Source organism: Oreochromis niloticus, linkage group LG19 (assembly GCF_001858045.2).
Source record: "Oreochromis niloticus isolate F11D_XX linkage group LG19, O_niloticus_UMD_NMBU, whole genome shotgun sequence".
Taxonomy (NCBI): domain Eukaryota; kingdom Metazoa; phylum Chordata; class Actinopteri; order Cichliformes; family Cichlidae; genus Oreochromis; species Oreochromis niloticus.
Genome location: NC_031983.2, coordinates 23,034,929 through 23,053,976, shown reverse-complemented (window position 1 = coordinate 23,053,976; position 19,048 = coordinate 23,034,929). Strand labels below are relative to the sequence as shown.

The 19,048-nt window shown below is 40.1% G+C and overlaps 2 protein-coding genes across 4 annotated transcripts; both read left to right on the top strand.

Annotated features, from left to right (window-relative positions):
* The first annotated feature begins 361 nt into the window (after window positions 1-361).
* On the top strand, window positions 362-14,036 carry LOC100690645 (V-type proton ATPase subunit C 1-B). Of its 3 annotated transcripts, none has more exons than XM_013271509.3 (14): window positions 362-493; window positions 662-847; window positions 1,256-1,323; window positions 3,031-3,113; window positions 3,328-3,390; window positions 3,556-3,650; window positions 4,735-4,826; window positions 4,921-5,016; window positions 5,100-5,168; window positions 6,847-6,939; window positions 7,031-7,118; window positions 7,199-7,296; window positions 7,379-7,502; window positions 10,923-14,036. In XM_013271509.3, the coding sequence occupies exons 2-14, from the start codon at window positions 716-718 to the stop codon at window positions 11,010-11,012; spliced, it is 1,191 nt and encodes a 396-aa protein (XP_013126963.1). In that variant the 5' UTR covers window positions 362-493; window positions 662-715; the 3' UTR covers window positions 11,013-14,036. The 3 variants fall into 3 exon arrangements, with proteins under 3 accessions (XP_013126963.1, XP_019204499.1, XP_013126962.1); XM_013271508.3 differs by having other exon boundaries at window positions 397-493; window positions 676-847; XM_019348954.2 differs by lacking the exon at window positions 3,328-3,390.
* A 70-nt stretch (window positions 14,037-14,106) lies between these two features.
* Window positions 14,107-15,976, top strand: kcnf1b (potassium voltage-gated channel, subfamily F, member 1b). The gene has a single exon (XM_003445522.5). The coding sequence runs from the start codon at window positions 14,338-14,340 to the stop codon at window positions 15,655-15,657; it is 1,320 nt and encodes a 439-aa protein (XP_003445570.1). The 5' UTR covers window positions 14,107-14,337; the 3' UTR covers window positions 15,658-15,976.
* The last annotated feature ends 3,072 nt before the right edge of the window (window positions 15,977-19,048 follow it).

The window sequence follows — 19,048 nt, the reverse complement described above, 5'->3', positions numbered from 1 at the left end:
ATTTCTTCTGAAATTTTCCCTTTCTAGTTTTCATTTATAATTATACATATCTAAATGATCATTTTTGCAAAATGAAATGTGATATATTTATTGAACAGAAATGGTTTTAAGAGGAATGGTCAGGTCATTTATTTAACGGCGCTCCAGTGTTCAGTGACACACTCCTTAGGCTAATGGACTATTTCACATATACAATTGGACCGCATCATTTAAAGACTTGATGTTTTTAATAATACTGGCAGCTTTTTCCTTTTTTATACTTATATTCTTCGCGCTCATCAATCTATTAGTCGGCCCATCCACACAAACACTCACAAAAATGGCGACTATTTTGTTTTGTGCTCAGATCACCTGGAGTGATGTAACTGCTTCTGGTGACAGACAGCAGAGGACAGTGGGCTGGCTGTCAGCCAGTCTCAGGTGGAGCTGCCGCTCAGACTCTCCAACACTCACACGGGGACAGGCACAGCACGGTCATGAAGATAACCTGAAGGTAAGCCTCTGCTCTGAAAAGAGGTTCCTCTTTCCTTTATTGCATTATCAAGGTAAGAGCTGAAAGAACAAAATCCTGAGCACAGGTGAAAAATCATCATGCCATTTTACAAATCTGCCTTAGAATAAAACTCAACATATTTCAGTGATAGAGTTCATGTTACTATAGGTTTGTCTGCTCAGGATCACAGTTTGGTGCCAAAGGCAGTACCTGTGGGAAGTCATGACGGACTTTTGGCTGATTTCTGTTCCACTGGACAAAACAAGTTTAACCAGTGTAGAGAAACTCAAACGCACCATTGCCAAAACCAACCTGGCCTCCTCATGCTGCAAGTTCTCCATTCCAGATCTCAAGGTGAGGATGTGCATCATCTGAATGATAAAAAAAATGATATTGTGCTACAGGGTGAGATAAAAAGGCGTCTCTGCGCTAACAAAAACAAAGAGTAAGCGCCATGAGTGTGTGTTAGCTCTGTGTTTGTAGCAGTACAGGAGAGTGATGGTGTTTGGTGTCCTTCTCTGATGAAGAGGTAAAGGCTCGGGTTGCTCTCTACAGTTTGAGGCAAAATTTCCATCTGAATCGTTTCACTCAATGTGATCAATGAGCATCTTGTCTTCCAGGAAACACATTTCCGTATCATCAAGAGTTCAGACATTAAGCAGCTTTAGATGTAGTGATTGTAAATGCAGGGTCTTATGAAGTCAGATTTATTAAACGCAGGTTGCAGTAACATTAACTGTGCTGTGTGTGTCGTGACCTCAGGTGGGAGTACTGGACAGTCTGCTCAGCGTGTCAGATGATCTTTCCAAACTCGACACGCTGACTGAAAGGTAAAAAAGCTGAATGTGCTGCTCTCGATCTGTTCCTGCTGATTAATGAATACGTTTGTCTCAATAATCATCACATGTTTGCATTTTCATGTGCAGCTTTGTTCCTCATTAAGACCCAATGATTCTGAGCTCCTGTGCGGTCTGTGCCATGATTAATTGATGGTCAGGGGCAGCTATCGGTTAGTTTTCCCTCCTGATTTTAAATTCACTGCTGGTGCATCTGAGCTGACACAGTACAGACTTTAAAGAGACAGTTCACCCTAAAGTAAAGGTTAAAAATTTACTTATGCAACTGAAAAACATAAGGAAACAAACTGGGAAAAGCAGGACATGGGCCAGAAAAACAGATTTAAATGCTAGGAAAAGTGAAAATGATAATAAAACTTTGATTATGACAGCAGATACTTTAGACTAGTTGCATTCATTAAAGATATGAAGCCTATAATTCACTACTCAGTAATTAATTTCTTGCTAGCAAAAACAGTAAGAAGTTAATCGTTAATTTGTATCTATTGAAAACTAAAATCTCAAATATAAGAAATGCAATTTGAGTTACATGGAAAACATGGATCATGGAAAAAACAACACAACAAAAAACCCCAAGGAGGTGTGGAAGTCAGTATTTTCAGGTGTTGAAATGTTGAATTGCACAATGAAAATGTAAGAAAGAACTTCATTAAGTAAAAAAGTAAGCATAACTTATGTTGCTGGTAAATGCAGCCATCTGCAACCCTGAAAACCTTGAAAATGGATGGATGGATGGATGGATGGACAGACAGACCCTGGTGATGTCATCCACTGAAGTCTTAATATGAAGTGTGGAGCTCAGACTTTTTCGATCTCATAATTTTGACATTTAATTAAACAGTTGCACAAGCACTGGAAGAATCTGGATGTAATTGTATGTGTATTACTGTTTACAGTGAATTCATAACATAAAAAACCCTCCTATCTGATTCAAATAATTAAAGTAATGTACCAAATTAGCATTTTATTCATAAAGACTTTAAACTAGCCATTAAGCCCATCAAGTGATCAGGAAAGTGTTTACTGAGGTCCCAGAGGATGAGAGTTGTCGACTGGACTGTTTTCCCATAGACGTTTATACTACCAGAAGCCTTTTGGCAACCAGTGGAGTCAGCCCCAGCTGGCCATTTGAAAGAATGCAGGTGCGAAGCACTTCCGTTTTGGCTTCATTTTCCAGACCTGGAAACTACGGCCATCTATAATAGAATCTAACAGGAACACTTCTCTGTGACGGTCTGTTTCTGACTTACTGAAGAATAGAAATATGTAAAATAGGCAAGCAAGCAGGTGTCCTTGAAACACCTCAGCCAAATTTATGAAAAACTAAGCTAAGTGAGCAAAATCATTGGTGAAACCGAGCTCACTCGATCAACTGGTACAACTGCAAAGCTATATAAGAGGCTGGAAAAGAGGCAACAGGCGACCCAAGGACAGAAAACAGTTACGTCTCACTCGAGGAGCTCTGGACAGTGTAGGGATCTGCACAGAGACAAGTTAGGCAAGCAAGCAAGCAGACCATCAGGGGTGGTCTTAATTCAAAAAGATTTCTTTAGTTTTAATCCTTACTTTTTCTTCAGTCTGAGATGTTTCTACATCAGCAGTTCTTTGTGTGTAGCAGGAACTTTATGCAAAACATGTAAACACTGTGTAATGATGGTGTTTCTCCTGTCGCCTGGTCAGTGTGATCAAAAAAACATGCCAGTGTCTGAAGGAGGTGCTGGAGTCTAGTGACAAAGTGCTGGAAAATGCTTTGGCCAATGGAGGTGAGTCACACACAAACACACACGCTGAGAGTGTTAATTATCTCATAGAGAAACTGGATACAGGCCACATACACACTGCTATTAAGACTAACAGCTACTGAAAAACTCCATTAAAGGCCTGATGCTTTTACTGTAGATTAATGCTTGCAGGCTGTAGGAGAGAACAACAGCAGACCAGGCTAACCAGCATGTCTGATTACTCTCCCCCCATCAGACCACAGCAAGAACCAGAGAGCAGCCCTGTCACCCCTGAAAGCTTACCTCAAGTCTCTGGGGGGTATTTTATCTGCTCTTTGAGCTGGAGTGCAGTTCTGTGTGACTCCTATTATAAACCACATCTGTAGTATCTGCTTGATTTTTTTTAAAGACATACCAAACCCTTGGTGTGTTTAAAGTTGTGTCATTTGGATACACAACTTGTGTTTTTTCCTCTCTCTCTCAGTTGACTTGATGAACTTCATGATCAAGTTTCAGTGGGACAAAGCAAAGTATCCTACATCTCTACCTCTCTCCAGCCTGGCAGAAATCATCAACAAGGTACAACCTCATAAAAAAGTGGGGATGATAATTAATGACATAAATATGACAGCAATTTATAACTAAACTCTTGTCAAGCTTATAGACACAAAAAACACAGCAAAGTCACAGTTCACATGCTAACATATTTACCTGTTAGCATACCTTCATATGCAGTTTTATATGACTGGGCGATGATATAAAATGTTTACATTAAAAGTTACTTACATATTTTATTCATAATCTTAATGAACTGACTCACTTTTCTGATTTGTGAAGCACAAAAGCAATCATTAGAAGTAAAACGCCAACGTCAGGCTATAAATGAACCACAGCTAAAGATCATCACAACAAACTGTTACATTTTCAGATTTTCAGGACAGAGTTACAGGAGATATTGAACAACTCTTTACACAGTGTGTCACAGAAATGCTACCTATAGCAGAGTAAACTTCACTAGATTGTAATTTCACTAAATTCAGTTACATTTGAAATGAATAAAGTAGTGCTGTCAGCTAACATGTTAACGAGCTAACCACACTAATGCGTTAACGCCATGCAGCCCCACGCGGGGGGCGATATGCGCTAACTCGCTAACGGAGATTTGCCGTGTTAATGCGGTAATGGCGTTAACGTCATTTTAACGAGATTAACATTGATATCACTAGAATAAAGATAAACTTGCAGGTTACATTGGTTCAAAATTGTTTCTGCAATTTAGTACATGCATTACATATTTGATGTGTGTGTGCTGTTAAAGCTAAATACTACGAGGCAGAAAAAATACTCCTAAAATTGAAAGTGAGCACTACTTTTACAGCTTCTCCTGTTTAAGCTCTGTCCACCAGAATGAGTCACTGCTGAATTTTGACATCACACTTAATTCAGACTTTGCTCCTCCACTTCAAAGTCCTCTGTTTTTAACCAGTTGCAACACTTTATTCTAATTATAAACTCTGAAAAGACGTTTGGCAAAAACTCACATTTCAGGCTAGCTTTTCCAAAGGCTGAAAACAAATTCCGAAGCCGCTACAGGATGCTAGTTCCCTCTCAGATGGCAGAAACATGTTGCCTACCCAAGTTTTAACACCTGCATGTGTTTCAGGAAGTTTCGCTGGTGGAGGCAGAGTTAAAATCTCGTTCTGCAGCGTACAACAGTGTGAAAGCGAGCTTGCAAAACCTCGAGCACAAACTAGAGTGAGTTATATTAAAATGAAATAAATCCCTACATTATCTATAGATATGCACGTATACATATCTACATACCAAAGTGGAATTTCTGTTTTTGCAGTGGCAATTTACAAACTTGCAGTCTGAATGATGTCATGAGGAAAGAAGACCTGGTGGTCTCAGAGTACCTCACCACTCTGCTGGTAGTGGTGGCCCGGTCAGTGACACAACATGTCTGTGTGTTTCTGGGATAGTCTTATTGTTAAAATGTTTGTTTCTGTGCATATTTTCTGGTCACAGAGGGAGCTACTCGCAATGGGAGAGGAGTTACGAGTCCTTGTCAAAATTTGTGGTTCCGCGGTCGAGCAGGTGAGCTGTCTTTATGCACTCTTGGCCATGAGACAAACAATTCCACTCGATCCAAGTACAAGTGCACCGGTAGCTGCTCTCAGCATCCAAAAGGTCAGGCTAAGTAACCGCAGGTGTTTCATTACCGGTAGAAAGTAAGAGTCTTTTGGCCTGGATCCACAGCAGCGAAAAGAAAATGTTGTTTTTGACACGTAAAATGTTAAAGTTGACATGAAAAAAATAACTTTGTCAGAGCTGATGTAGAGGAAATAATCCAATTTCTATAAAAAAAATTTTTGAATCCAAAACAGGAAGGGGAAATCGTGAGGGACATACCAAGTGACACAATACCAATGACAAAAATTGTATATGCATAAATAAATGGCAAGTTAATGTTTCAACTCTATGTAGGGTGTCTTCCTATCAGTTGTGCTGATGTTTGTCAAAATTGTTATCAACATAGGACAGTCTTGCCAGGAAGGGCCACTGGGGGGGGGATTTTGGGAGGTGGCCAGTGCCCCCTCTGCGCCCCCCCTTGGAGCCACCCCTGATCCAAGAAATTATCACTTGTAAGACACTCTTTTGTCAGTATAAGGCCTAGACAGTTAAATTGATAACTTAACTTCTAGAAAATAATACTCCACATTCCATCTTAGTTTTTGTAACACTCTTACACTTACTGGCCACTATATTAGGTACAACTTGTTGTACTGGTGTAGATTCAGCAAAGTGCTGGAAACATTCCTCAGAGATTTTGGTCCATATTGACAGGACAGCATCACGCACATGCTTCAGATCTGTCAGCTACACATCCATGATGCAAAACCTCATTCCACCGCATCCCAAAGGTGCTCTATTTGATTGAGATCTGGTGACTGTGGAGGCCATTTGAGTACAGTGAACTCCCTGTCATGCAAGCATTGGAAGCAGCCATCAGCAAATGGGTACACTGTGATCATAAAGGGATGGACATGGTCAGCAACAGTAACCAGGTGTTCAGATGATACTCAGTTAGTTTGCCAAGATAATATCCCCCACACCAGGGGTGGCCAACTCCAGGCCTCGAGAGCCGGTGTCCTGCAGGTTTTAGATGTGTCCTTGATCCATCACAGCTGATTTAAATGGCTAAATTACCCCCTCAACATTTCTTGAAGTTCTCCAGATGCCTGGTAATGAACTCATCATTTGATTCACATGTGTTGACCCAGGGTGTTATCTAAAACCTGCAGGACACCGGCTCTCGAGGCCTGGAGTTGGCCACCCCTGCCCCACACCATTACACCACCACCACAAGCCTGATGACAATGCAAGATGGATCCATGCTTTCATGTTGTTTATGCCAAATTCTGACCCTACTACTTGGTTTACCTAACAAAGTGGCCGATGAGTGTTTTTCTGTTTTTCTTACAGTGAACCTGATTTTGCCCATGTAAATCCCAGCAATCTGCTATTACATACTGATCACTCTGTTAAGGACTCATGACAAATTCCATATAATTCAATTCAGTGTTATTTATATAGCGCCAAATCACAATAACAGTTGCTTCAAGGCACTTTATACTGGCTCAATAAACACAGACTTGAAAATAGCAATAAGCAATAAGTTCAAATGCAAGTAACAAACACTACTTGACTTACTCCTTGTTGTCTTTTACCTTGTTGCTACATCTTTTCTATTGTTGTCTTATGTGACTGTCAGGAAGCTGTATGAGAACGGAGAGGGGGGAGTCTTCTCAGTGACACTTTTCAAAAGAGCTGTGTGTGAATTCAAAGCCAAAGCCCAGGAGAGCAAGTAAGCAGGACGGTGTGACAGAAAACACCCAATAAGGTCAAATCTGTGTTGTCTGTTTGAATTACCAAAGTGTAGCCTCTGGTCCACACAGGTTCTTCGTGCGCGACTACAGCTTTGATCTGGAGGAGCAGAAGCAGCGGGAGATTACGCAGCTTAGTTTTCACAAAAAGGAGCAATATGTGAGTCAAACATTACATACGCTCTCTGAAGTTTTTTTTTATGTTGTGGTGTATTATTAATGCGCTTCTCTCTTTCACAGGGAATCTTTGTACGCTGGCTGAAGGTGAATTTCAGTGAAGTGTTTGTTGCCTGGATTCACTTGAAAGCATTGCGGGTGTTTGTGGAATCAGTGCTGAGGTCGGCACCTGATGACAGTGGTGATTTTTTTTTCGTGAAGGAGGCTCGCGATTGATTTTCATGTGATTATATCTCCTTTCAGGTATGGGTTACCTGTCAATTATCAGGCTCTTCTACTGCAGACTGACAGGAAGCACTCGAAGAAACTGAAAGAAGAACTCGCTTCACTGTTTGTGCATCTGGACCCCACCGCCAGCATTACTGATGTAAGGAGCCACAGTGTCATGTTGTCATTATATTAATGTAAAGAACAGACATACAGAAGATGGATGCACCAACATTAGTTGGAAAAGCCACAAGTTGAGGGATTTAACTGACGACATCTTGTTTGTTGAAGCTGGGAGAGACCATATATGGATGAAAGAATGAAGTGCCGAGTTGTCATCTAATGCTGGCCTCGTCAGTTGTGTGCTGCATAGGTTTATCACACAGACACAGATATCTGAAAATTAGTGGAAGGGATGACCTGGGCCATTTTGTACGGTATTCATTGTGTTGTCTTTTGCAAACATACACATAATACTTTCCTTAGTGAAAGATGAAATGTCCACCTTAATGTTGTTCTTTAAAAAAACTGTTAACACAAATGGGAAACATCATGGTGTATCCAAAGTGAAGCTTTTGTGTGACTCAGGAAATCAAACAGAGCCTCAAAAGGATGAGTTTGGATAGAGGTAGGCTGCAAGGTGGCTCACAACAACTGTGGCCAGGTTAAATCAGCTTATCAAATGGATATGTAAGAGAATCTGATCTGCGCGGCGTTACAGATGAGCTCATTTGCTGGGACTGCTTGACTTGATGGCCTGCCTGAACTAATCCTAATCTAAACTTTAGCAGTCATAACTCTTTTTCCAGGTAGACATTATTTAAAAACTTCAAACCTTATTTTTTCAACAATATGCAATCTCATAACAGTTGAATTATTTGCTATTTAATTTGAATGAAAGCTTGCTGTAGTTTACTTTTTAAATACAGTGGCTTGCAAAAGTATTCGGCCCCCTTGAACTTTTCCACATTTTGTCACATTACAGCCTCAAACATGAATCAATTTTATTGGAATTCCACGTGAAAGACCAATACAAAGTGGTGTACATGTGAGAAGTGGAACAAAAATCATACATGATTCCAAACATTTTTTACAAATAAATAACTAAAAAGTGGGGTGTGCGTAATTATTCAGCCCCCTTTGGTCTGAGTGCAGTCAGTTGCCCATAGACATTGCCTGATGAGTGCTAATGACTAAATAGAGTGCACCTGTGTGTAATCTAATGTCAGTACAAATACAGCTGCTCTGTGACGGCCTCAGAGGTTGTCTAAGAGAATATTAGGAGCAACAACACCATGAAGTCCAAAGAACACACCAGACAGGTCAGGGATAAAGTTATTGAGAAATTTAAAGCAGGCTTAGGCTACAAAAAGATTTCCCAAGCCTTGAACATCCCACGGAGCACTGTTCAAGCGATCATTCAGAAATGGAAGGAGTATGGCACAACTGTAAACCTACCGAGACAAGGCCGTCCATCTAAACTCACAGGCCGAACAAGGAGAGCGCTGATCAGAAATGCAGCCAAGAGGCCCATGGTGACTCTGGACGAGCTGCAGAGATCTACAGCTCAGGTGGGGGAATCTGTCCATAGGACAACTATTAGTCGTGCACTGCACAAAGTTGGCCTTTATGGAAGAGTGGCAAGAAGAAAGCCATTGTTAACAGAAAACCATAAGAAGTCCCGTTTGCAGTTTGCCACAAGCCATGTGGGGACACAGCAAACATGTGGAAGAAGGTGCTCTGGTCAGATGAGACCAAAATGGAACTTTTTGGCCAAAATGTAAAACGCTATGTGTGGCGGAAAACTAACACTGCACATCACTCTGAACACACCATCCTCACTGTCAAATATGGTGGTGGCAGCATCATGCTCTGGGGGTGCTTCTCTTCAGCAGGGACAGGGATGCTGGTCAGAGTTGATGGGAAGATGGATGGAGCCAAATACAGGGCAATCTTGGAAGAAAACCTCTTGGAGTCTGCAAAAGACTTGAGACTGGGGCAGAGGTTCACCTTCCAGCAGGACAACGACCCTAAACATAAAGCCAGGGTAACAATGGAATGGTTTAAAACAAAACATATCCATGTGTTAGAATGGCCCAGTCAAAGTCCAGATCTAAATCCAATCGAGAATCTGTGGCAAGATCTGAAAACTGCTGTTCACAAACACTGTCCATCTAATCTGACTGAGCTGGAGCTGTTTTGCAAAGAAGAATGGGCAAGGATTTCAGTCTCTAGATGTGCAAAGCTGGTAGAGACATAGCCTATAAGACTGGCAGCTGTAATTGCAGCAAAAAGTGGTTCTACAAAGTATTGACTCAGGGGGCTGAATAATTATGCACACCCCACTTTTCAGTTATTTATTTGTAAAAAATGTTTGGAATCATGTATGATTTTTGTTCCACTTCTCACGTGTACACCACTTTGTATTGGTCTTTCACATGGAATTCCAATAAAATTGATTTATGTTTGTGGCTGTAATGTGACAAAATGTGGAAAAGTTCAAGGGGGCCGAATACTTTTGCAAGCCACTGTAAGAGTGTTTCTACAAAAGAAGAATGAGATTTCATTTTTGAACAGTGGAACATTCGTAGTGTACTCTTGGACCACTTTTAACTGTTGTAACAGCTTTTACTTCTCTGGGTTTGACTGTAAGCACTTTCCTCAGTGTGCACAGTTATTTTGCTGCTTCGTGATGTAAAATGTTAATTTTTACCTGAACCTTTTCATGTAGCCTTTTTTTTTTTTTTTTTTTTTTTTTTTAAAAGGTTAAAAATACTAAAGATTTTGCAATCAAGACTCGAGGAACAACAAGCAACTGAGAACTAAATGTTTTTACAAATTAACTGTGCGTCATGTGCATCTGCTGCAGACAGGGTTTGGATGCAAATGCAGAAACACAGGAGACAGGAATGAAGTCAAACACAGGTTTAATGTTGAACTCATACAAAATAAAAGCTGGACAGGAATGAGAAATCCAATAACTAGTGAAACAGAGCAAGGCTACACACAGAACCATGAGGGAGGATAAAACAAAGACCCCACACATATTGAAGGAATATAGATACAAGGTGATTAACGCAAACAAGAGACACCTGGGAGCACAGCTGAACCCAACTGAGGCAACGAGACAAGGGATGTGAAACTTAATACAAAGCACAAGAGACAAATAAGCAATAAAATAAAACAGGAAGTAACTAAACACGGGAACAAACTAAGAAATAAACTGGAGATATTTAACAACAGCAGCCCCCAAATGACCAAAAAACAGCAAAAGACCCAAGAACATGACAGGATTATTGCAAATAGTTTATTGGGCAAATATGGTATCGTTATATAAGACCAGTGACAGACCAACAAGTGAAGTGTTTGCCCAGATTGTTGATGTCTGAGTGAGGAAGAACCTGTCAGCAGCCAGCAGAATATAAAATATCTCTCAGTCAAGTTCACTCGTGACCTTCGAGACAACAGAGAGAAAAAGGAAATGATAATAATAACATACAAACTCAAGCTGAATTTAGTGAAACACTGCTGCTGGTTCAGTGTGTGCGTGACTGTTTTCTGTGTCTGATCTGCCAAACAGGTGAGCTGTGACATCCCAGGACTCTGTCAGCAGGAGTACTTCTCCTACATCTGCTTTCATATCAGCACCAACGTGTTGGACATCAGCTAGCTGTCAACAGCAAGACTGAAAGAGCAAGCACACACAAGCTGTGGTTTGTTCCCATTCAGTCACTCACAGCCAGAAACATAAAGACCCTGATCGCTAAAATAAAACCGGAGAATAAAAATATATTGTTTTCAACATTTCTCTTAAAGGAGAAAGATGTAAGGTGTAAATACAGGAAAGTGTAAATAATCCTCGGGTCGTCTTCGCCACAAAGCAAGCTGCACGTGTCCTGTGTTTGTCATGTGCTGTGCGTGGAATTGTGGAAAACCTTAAAATATGTGTAATATCAAAGGGATGTTTTTTTTCAGGGATTCATTTTAAAAGTATATGTACTGTAAATATTAATGTTGGCTTCAAACATTTTAGGTGAGCACATTATTTCTAGAAATCTTACAGCTTGCACTAATAAAATGGATTTCTTCATGCACCATTGCCTGTTATTCTGCAAGACAGCCTAATACATTTAGAAATGCATTATCCAGAGAATGGATTCATGAATCTGTATAGAAACATCACTTGCGACCCAATTTAGATCAGAATGTTCGTGTGTTGCAAGTCTCAAAATCTTAAAGTGCTGTTCTGCTCATTTTCAACTCCATAGTGTTTTTTCTGGATTCTAATAAAGTACTTTTGCATGATTCACAGTTCACACCTATGCTATATCAGGCCCTGGTGCAGCTTCTTAGATCCTCCCCCCTTTAAGCCCACCCTCCCTTTTTAAACCAGCGTTTTTCTCACTGGTTGCCTTTCATAAATAGAAACTTTGAGAGCAGGTGAGTGAGGCTGCTGTGCTCAAAGCCAGATCTGTGTGCCTGAAATGACCATATTTGGAATTTCCCCTCAGTGATATCACACTAATACAAGGGTGAGAAAAGAGCTCTGTGTGTCCTTTTGCCATTCACTATGAATATCCACCACTGGAACTGTACATGTATCTAAAAACAATAAAGAACAGCAAAACAGGTTCACTTTGAAAGTAGTCACCATGTTGTAACAACCCATATCCAGCGTTTCACATGTCCCTTTCAATAAAATAAAAAAATTCCTGCATTTTCAAAGTAATATTTCTAATCAGTATTTTTTTTGATTAGCCAGTATATTTTTTTATAGTCGGTACGATCACCAGGTGGTGTTGCCAATTAAAGCAGTACTGACATTTTTGCTATTACAACATGCAGTGTGTGAAAAACGCTGATTAGGTTTTCTTAGGCTTTAAAGTGGGCTGTGACCAAGTGCTTAACAGACATCTGCTGCCAACTCTGCTCAACAGCTGGAGACCAGTGATGCATTTTCTAATACTATCATCCTGTTTAGTATGTTGATTGATTTCGTATGGTTTACTAAGATTTCATATGCCCCAGTAACAAATATGTGAAATGCAATATGCCAGCAATTGCTAAGATGCCAAGATATCCTAACGCAACTGGTTGCATTTAGCAGTATGCACGCCCACAAGTTTTTCTCTGATATAAATAATATCTGATCCATATGTTGCCTATTGCAAGATTACGCTTGGAGACTCAGTATCGTCTGTGATGCAGAAGGTAAATTTTGTGCTGCAACAGGTATGAGAAGGCAAACATTCACAGTGTGAATTAAATATGAAGTTTAACATAATTGTATGCATACTACAGCAGCATGTACCTCTGCAGTAGTGCTAATAAAGAGGACATTTGCATGTATTTAATGTGTTAATAAGAAGAAAAAATGTCATTTAAACATGTTGCTAACTGGTACAAAATACTCTTTGTACCACTAGTAGTATATAGCAGTACTAGTTTACTTCAGGGGTTCTTAACATGAGCTAACAAGGGTCACAAGCTGCATTGCAGGTTTTTTAAGATGATTAGCAGCACACCAAAGAGGAAAATATAGTTTTGTCACATGCATACGTTTTGTTGTTGAACTTATCAGTAATCCTCGTTTGGACTTGGATTTGATATCTACTTGCTATGGTATTTGTCTTATATGGTGTTTTATGTGGACCAGTGTGAGGCTTGAGTCAGATTGAACAAAAAAAAGATCTGCAATGAGAAAATACAGAAAGCCAAAAGTTGGAGGGAAGAAAAATCCAATAAACTAACCAAATAAACTAAACACAGGAAAGATTAGAAAGGGAGAAAAATTAGATGACATCCTGACTGAAAGAGAATGCACAAACTATACGTACACGCCAGGAAGTGGGATAATAAGGTGTGGTTAAACTCAACTGAAACAATATCAGGGATGAAAAAAGAACAGTGAAGAGAAGTAAAAATACAAAACACCACACAAGGAGCTAAAATTTGAAATAGAGAAGTCTCCTTCTTTTGGTTTACACCTGTAAAAGGAAAACACTCATGAGCACAGGGAAGGTAAAACCTAATCAGAGTAAGGACTTACCAGCTTCTGAAACTGAGATTTGGAGTTTACATGCATGTAACTTGGGATACTAAGGAAAAAACACTCAAGCGCAAAGTCACTCAAATGCATACGAGTGCACCAGCAGATCTCACCTATGGAACATACTGTTTTTTGTTACTGATTAATTAATTGATTGGTTTTTGCAGTCAATCACAAGACAAAAACATTAGGATCATGAAAAAATATATATATTATAAAAGCTAAAGAGTCAATATGGAGTAGATTTAAATACAAAGTGCTTCCTTAAAGTAGCATAAATTGTAAATAGTCAAGTGAAAGTGATACAAAAAAATTATTGTGCTTAAATGAAATACTTGAGTAAATGTATTCAGTTACTTTCTACAGCTGAATTGTTATTCAGTACATGGTCACCAGAGAGTGCACTGTCTCTGCTGTGTGCATCAACCATTTTATCTGATCTCTGATATAAATAATATCTGATCCATATGTTTCCTGCTGCAAGATTACCTTTGGAGACAGTACAGCAGCTGATAGGTGGATTAATTCCACTCTTTGATGCACAGTGTGGAAATTTTAAATTTAGAAAAGTATGAAGTGAAGAATAAGGATATAAAGCCATTATGCAGAGTTTGTGTGTTTAATAGTTAATTGTGTTGTTTAATTGTTTCTGAGTTGTCTTTAGGGCCAAAAGCTTTACTGAATTACTGCAGTGATAAAAGGGAGGCCTGCGATAGAGATGATAGGTGTTGAGGTTGTTCTCTCTTAGTCCGTGTGTGTGAAAAAAGAGAGAGAGAGAGAGAGAGAGAGAGAGCGTTAGAAAAAGCTGGCTGCTCTAACTGTGCCATTCAGTGCACCAAACAGTCTGGAAGAGAAGCATTTTACGCACGGCATGATGGGCATTAACTCCGGTTAGTAAGCTTCATTTTTGCATTTTAGGATCAACAAGTATCGATCAGTTGATAAAATGTGGACAGTTCCGAAGCCAAACTACAGAGCTGGTTTGTGCGCCGAAGGGGAGATTGCTGTGAACATCGGCGGAGTCAGAGTGGTGCTTTTCGGGGATGTTTTGAACCGCTACCCGGAGAGCAGACTGGCTGAGTTGGTGAACTGCTCATCTCAGAATTCCGAACTTATCTCGACACTTTGCGATGACTTCGATCCGGGCAGAAAGGAGTTTTACTTTGATCGAGATCCCGACGCGTTCAAGTGCATCATCGACGTTTATTACTTTGATGAAATCCACATCAAACGCGGCATTTGCCCCATCTGCTTCATCAAAGAGATGGAGTTTTGGAAAATAGACCAAAATGTTTTAGATGAATGCTGTAAAAGTTACTTAAGTGAGAAGGAGGAAGAGCTGAAAGAAATTGCAAACAAAGTTAAAGTCATTTTGGAGGATATGGAGGTGGATCAGTGCATCACGCGCACCCAGCGTTGCCAGAGGTTCCTTTGGAGGCTGATGGAGAAGCCGGATTCCTCTTTGCCGGCGCGCATCATCGCCATCGCATCCTTCCTTTTCATCTTGGTCTCGGCAGTGGTGATGTGTGTGGGGACCATCCCGGAGCTCCAGGTGATGGACGCTGAAGGGAAACTGGTGGAGCATCCGACTCTGGAGGCGATCGAGACGGTGTGCATGTTGTGGTTCACCACGGAATTCTTTCTGCGCCTCGCCTCGTCACCGAACAAGCTGCGCTTTGCGCTCTCCATCATGAATATCATAGACTTTATGGCCATCATGCCTTTCTACGTGGTCCTGGCCCTGACTTACCTCGGCACCACATCCATAATGGAGCTGGCAAACGTCCAGCAAGCTGTCCAGGCGCTCCGCATCACGCGCATCGCGCGTATTTTCAAGTTGGCGCGCCACTCCTCTGGACTGCAAACTCTGACTTACGCGCTGAAGAACAGCCTCAAAGAGCTGGGGCTGCTGCTTATGTATATGGGCGTGGGCATCTTCGTGTTCTCAGCGCTGGCCTACACTATGGAGCAAAGCCACCCGGAGACTTTATTCCGGAGCATCCCGCAATCTTTTTGGTGGGCCATCATCACAATGACCACAGTGGGCTATGGCGATATCTACCCCAAAACCACTCTGGGCAAGTGCAACGCAGCCGTGAGCTTTCTGTGCGGGGTGATAGCAATCGCGCTGCCCATCCACCCCATCATTAACAACTTTGTCATCTTCTACAACAAGCAGAAAGTTCTGGAGACGGCGGCGAAGCATGAAGTGGAGCTGATGGAGCTAAAGTCGGGCAAGGAGACGCGCAGGAGAAATAGCTATTAGGAGAAAGAAAAACTCTGAGAAGAAAAAAGAAAGAAAGACTGCAACAGGAATTTATTAACTGAGGTGTGACCCAAACAAAAGATTAAAGAAAAGAAAATCCATTAATTCGTTATATTTAGTAAATATATCAAAGACCTCCAGATAATTGTTTTTTTATGAACTCAACGCCTATACTGAGTAACATAATTGTTGTCTTTAGTCTTCTGTCGCTTTTTTGGGCCATTTTCAATATGTTGCTTTCGCTTGTGGCCCGTTTATCTCCTTTTGTCATTGTGAAGATTGTTGTTACAGAATTAAAGCTTCTGCATGTGAAAAAATATTGTGCATGTCCTCAGAAAATCATTACATCAATATGAATGAGAATAACGCTAAATCAATTCATTATACACTCAGTTTAGTTAAATACCAACATGACAAACAATTAGATTAGCTTTTATTGTCTCTGGGAGAATAATTACATTTATAAAAGGACTATAGAAAATTTGTACCTATTTATCTTACAGTTTGGTACCTTGTACCTTTTTCCGCAGGGCATCAACTCATGTTCTTTACAAAGGAAGTGATTTTTATCCTTAGTGATTTTCAGACTCTGCTTTATCACTGACTCTTCAAATATCTCCTGGAGGGAAGATGAAAGGAGCAGTTCAATTATCTTTCCAGCCCTTTTAATCCAATTTTGAATTTGGGATCTGAGCTTGGTAGAAAGGTTACCAAAGCCTATGGTAGTGCTATAAAATATAATAGATTCAACAGTTGCCCTATAAAATAGTAACACAATGCATTTATCCATGCTATGGACCCTGAACCTTCTTAAAAAATGCAAGCACTGACTAATTCATGCACACACATACAACCCACTGTAACTGACAACAAAGTGAACACCTAAATACTTAAATGCTGTCACCTGTTCAGCCCTTTCTCCTCTTATTAAAGTCAGACTGTGATCTCTAACAGATCTTGGAACAAAGATAGCTTCCTTGGTTTTCTATTCATTTCAACATCAGGCTGTGCTTCTTACACCAATCCTTTCAATCTAATGTTTGTAAATAGCAATATCTGAATCTTTAAGAATGACCATATCATCAGAAAATATAATCACATTAGTGTACTGATTTCTACAGTTAAAATGTGAACCTGTTCTTTAATAGAAGTCATTTAAGCTCATGGGCTGCATCCAGCACAGTGTAATTTCATTTTACAACCTGAAAAACCTCCAATTCTCCCCCTTTCTTTTACTGTAAAGAAGTATAACTTTGAAAACGTTCACATTTCGAGAGCCATCAAACACCTGATAAAGAGCCTGATAGGAAAAAAATGGGGAAGAAAGATAAAGCAATAAATCTGAGCTTTTCCACGTTCAGTCAGTTTACCGAGGCAAGGCACAGCCCCTTGGAGCGGTGATCTCACCTCAGTGCTGAATGGCAAGTAATGGTTAAAATCTTTGCCAGCGAGAAGGATCGAAAACTGACAATGACTCAGACCTCTGACTCAGATCAAAATTGGATGACCGCTCTCATGATGGATCGATTTTTCAGGACCTGCAACACAATGCTCCTTGATGCAAAATACAGCAGATGTCCAAAATTGTTGCCTGGTTCTCTGCAATTTCTGCCATTGGCTAAACCATTCAGTGGCCTGAAACGATGGGCTATTATGACTGTAGGTTTGACACCTGTTTTAAATGGACAGTTTATCACCAAAAGTCAGATTCACATATTTTCCTCTGGCCTGTACTGCTAGATCATTTTAGTGTTCGTTTCACCGTTTGGGGGATATATGGTTTTAAATTAGTGTTTTTCTACTTTACTTGAGAACTCAAAGCTTTTTATACAACATACGTTATTCATCCTTTCATACAAGCATTTGTTTTTCTACACCTAAGCACTTTCTATCTAACACTCACACAGTTTCTATCTAACACTCACACACATACAGAGAGCCGCTTGAGGTTCAGTCCCAAGGATACAACCAGGAATAGAACCATTCTAACTCCTGACCTCCAGCTACCCCAAAAGAAAGAAAAAAAAGAGGAAAACACGTAAAAAATTATACATTTTCATTATACTGGTGCTCAGGCGACCTTTTAAATATATTTTTAAATTACTAGAATAAAAGTAGAACTTGGTTTTCTTGAGTCAGGTCATGATTTCTGAAAAGAGAAATTTCTGAGTTTTTCAAAACGTATTTCTCTGATGTCTCGAGCAGTGAAAGGGAAGTGTTATTTAGTTCCATTATATTCCATTATATGTCAGTAGTAGCAAGACAGAATGCCTGTGTGTGAATGACAGGGAGACGGATGTAATAGTGAAGCTGGGAAGAGCAGAGATAGTGAAGGTGGATGAGTTTAAATAACTGGGATCAACTGAGTAGTGAAGAAGAAAGGTGGAGAAGAGAGTGAAGAGAGAGTGTAGTGGGTGGAGACGAGTGTCAGGGGTGATTTGTGACAGAAGGATAGCAGCAAGAGAGAAAGAGGAGGTTTACAATAGTGACACTTACTTTTAGTTAAAACTGGATCAGTTCTGTGTGTTGTGTTTCTCAATCTAACATGACTTTATTTATGTAGTTGATTAGATGTATAAATTTGCTTGTTTTACTCACTTCGCAGGGACATAAATCTCCTTTTCTGGATGAAAAAAATTGAATTCATAGTGCAAATAATTTTTAAGCCCTATACAATATTTTTTAAGGTTTCGCCTGGAGGAAACCTTCCTACATTCTGTCACTAACAGCTCAACAACTTTTCTGCAAAACCAAACAACCACAGGCTCCACATATCAGAGATACTCGGGAGAATTTTGAAATAAAATTTCTCCCTCTGTTCGATCACCAGGCTAGAGTGAGACTTGAAAAGCTCCAGTAAATAACATCCCTTTAACAATGACTCAGTAAAGACTGACGTTACAGAGCCTGTTCTAAAAATTCTCAACAGCAACTCCAAATGTCCAGATTTGATGCAACAGAAATGAAGCACAACAAATGCTGCATCCATTTCAATCGTAGCGGGCTGCCTCTTCACTCAATGAAGGCTGTGTTGTAATTACACATATGGCCTTGTCACGTTGCAAGGGCTGACAGGATGGAAAGGGACGCTTTTAATTAATTTTCATGCAAACTAGGTCTGCTCAACTCACGGGTAAAATGATTCAGTTCTGCAGGAGAAACAATCCGGGTTTAAAGATGTTATGCATGATATTTTTGTCTGGTAGCATGCTTGCAGTGTTGGATAAGGTGATTATAGATGAATAAATTCTTGTAGCTTGGCCCAGATACAAGAACTGGAAACAAGAGTATAAACAAAAGATGGTGTGTAAAGTACTGACAGATTGTACATAAAATATACAGACTCAGTTTTTGGGTGTGAGAAATGACTTAAACTTAAATTCTTTTTCAT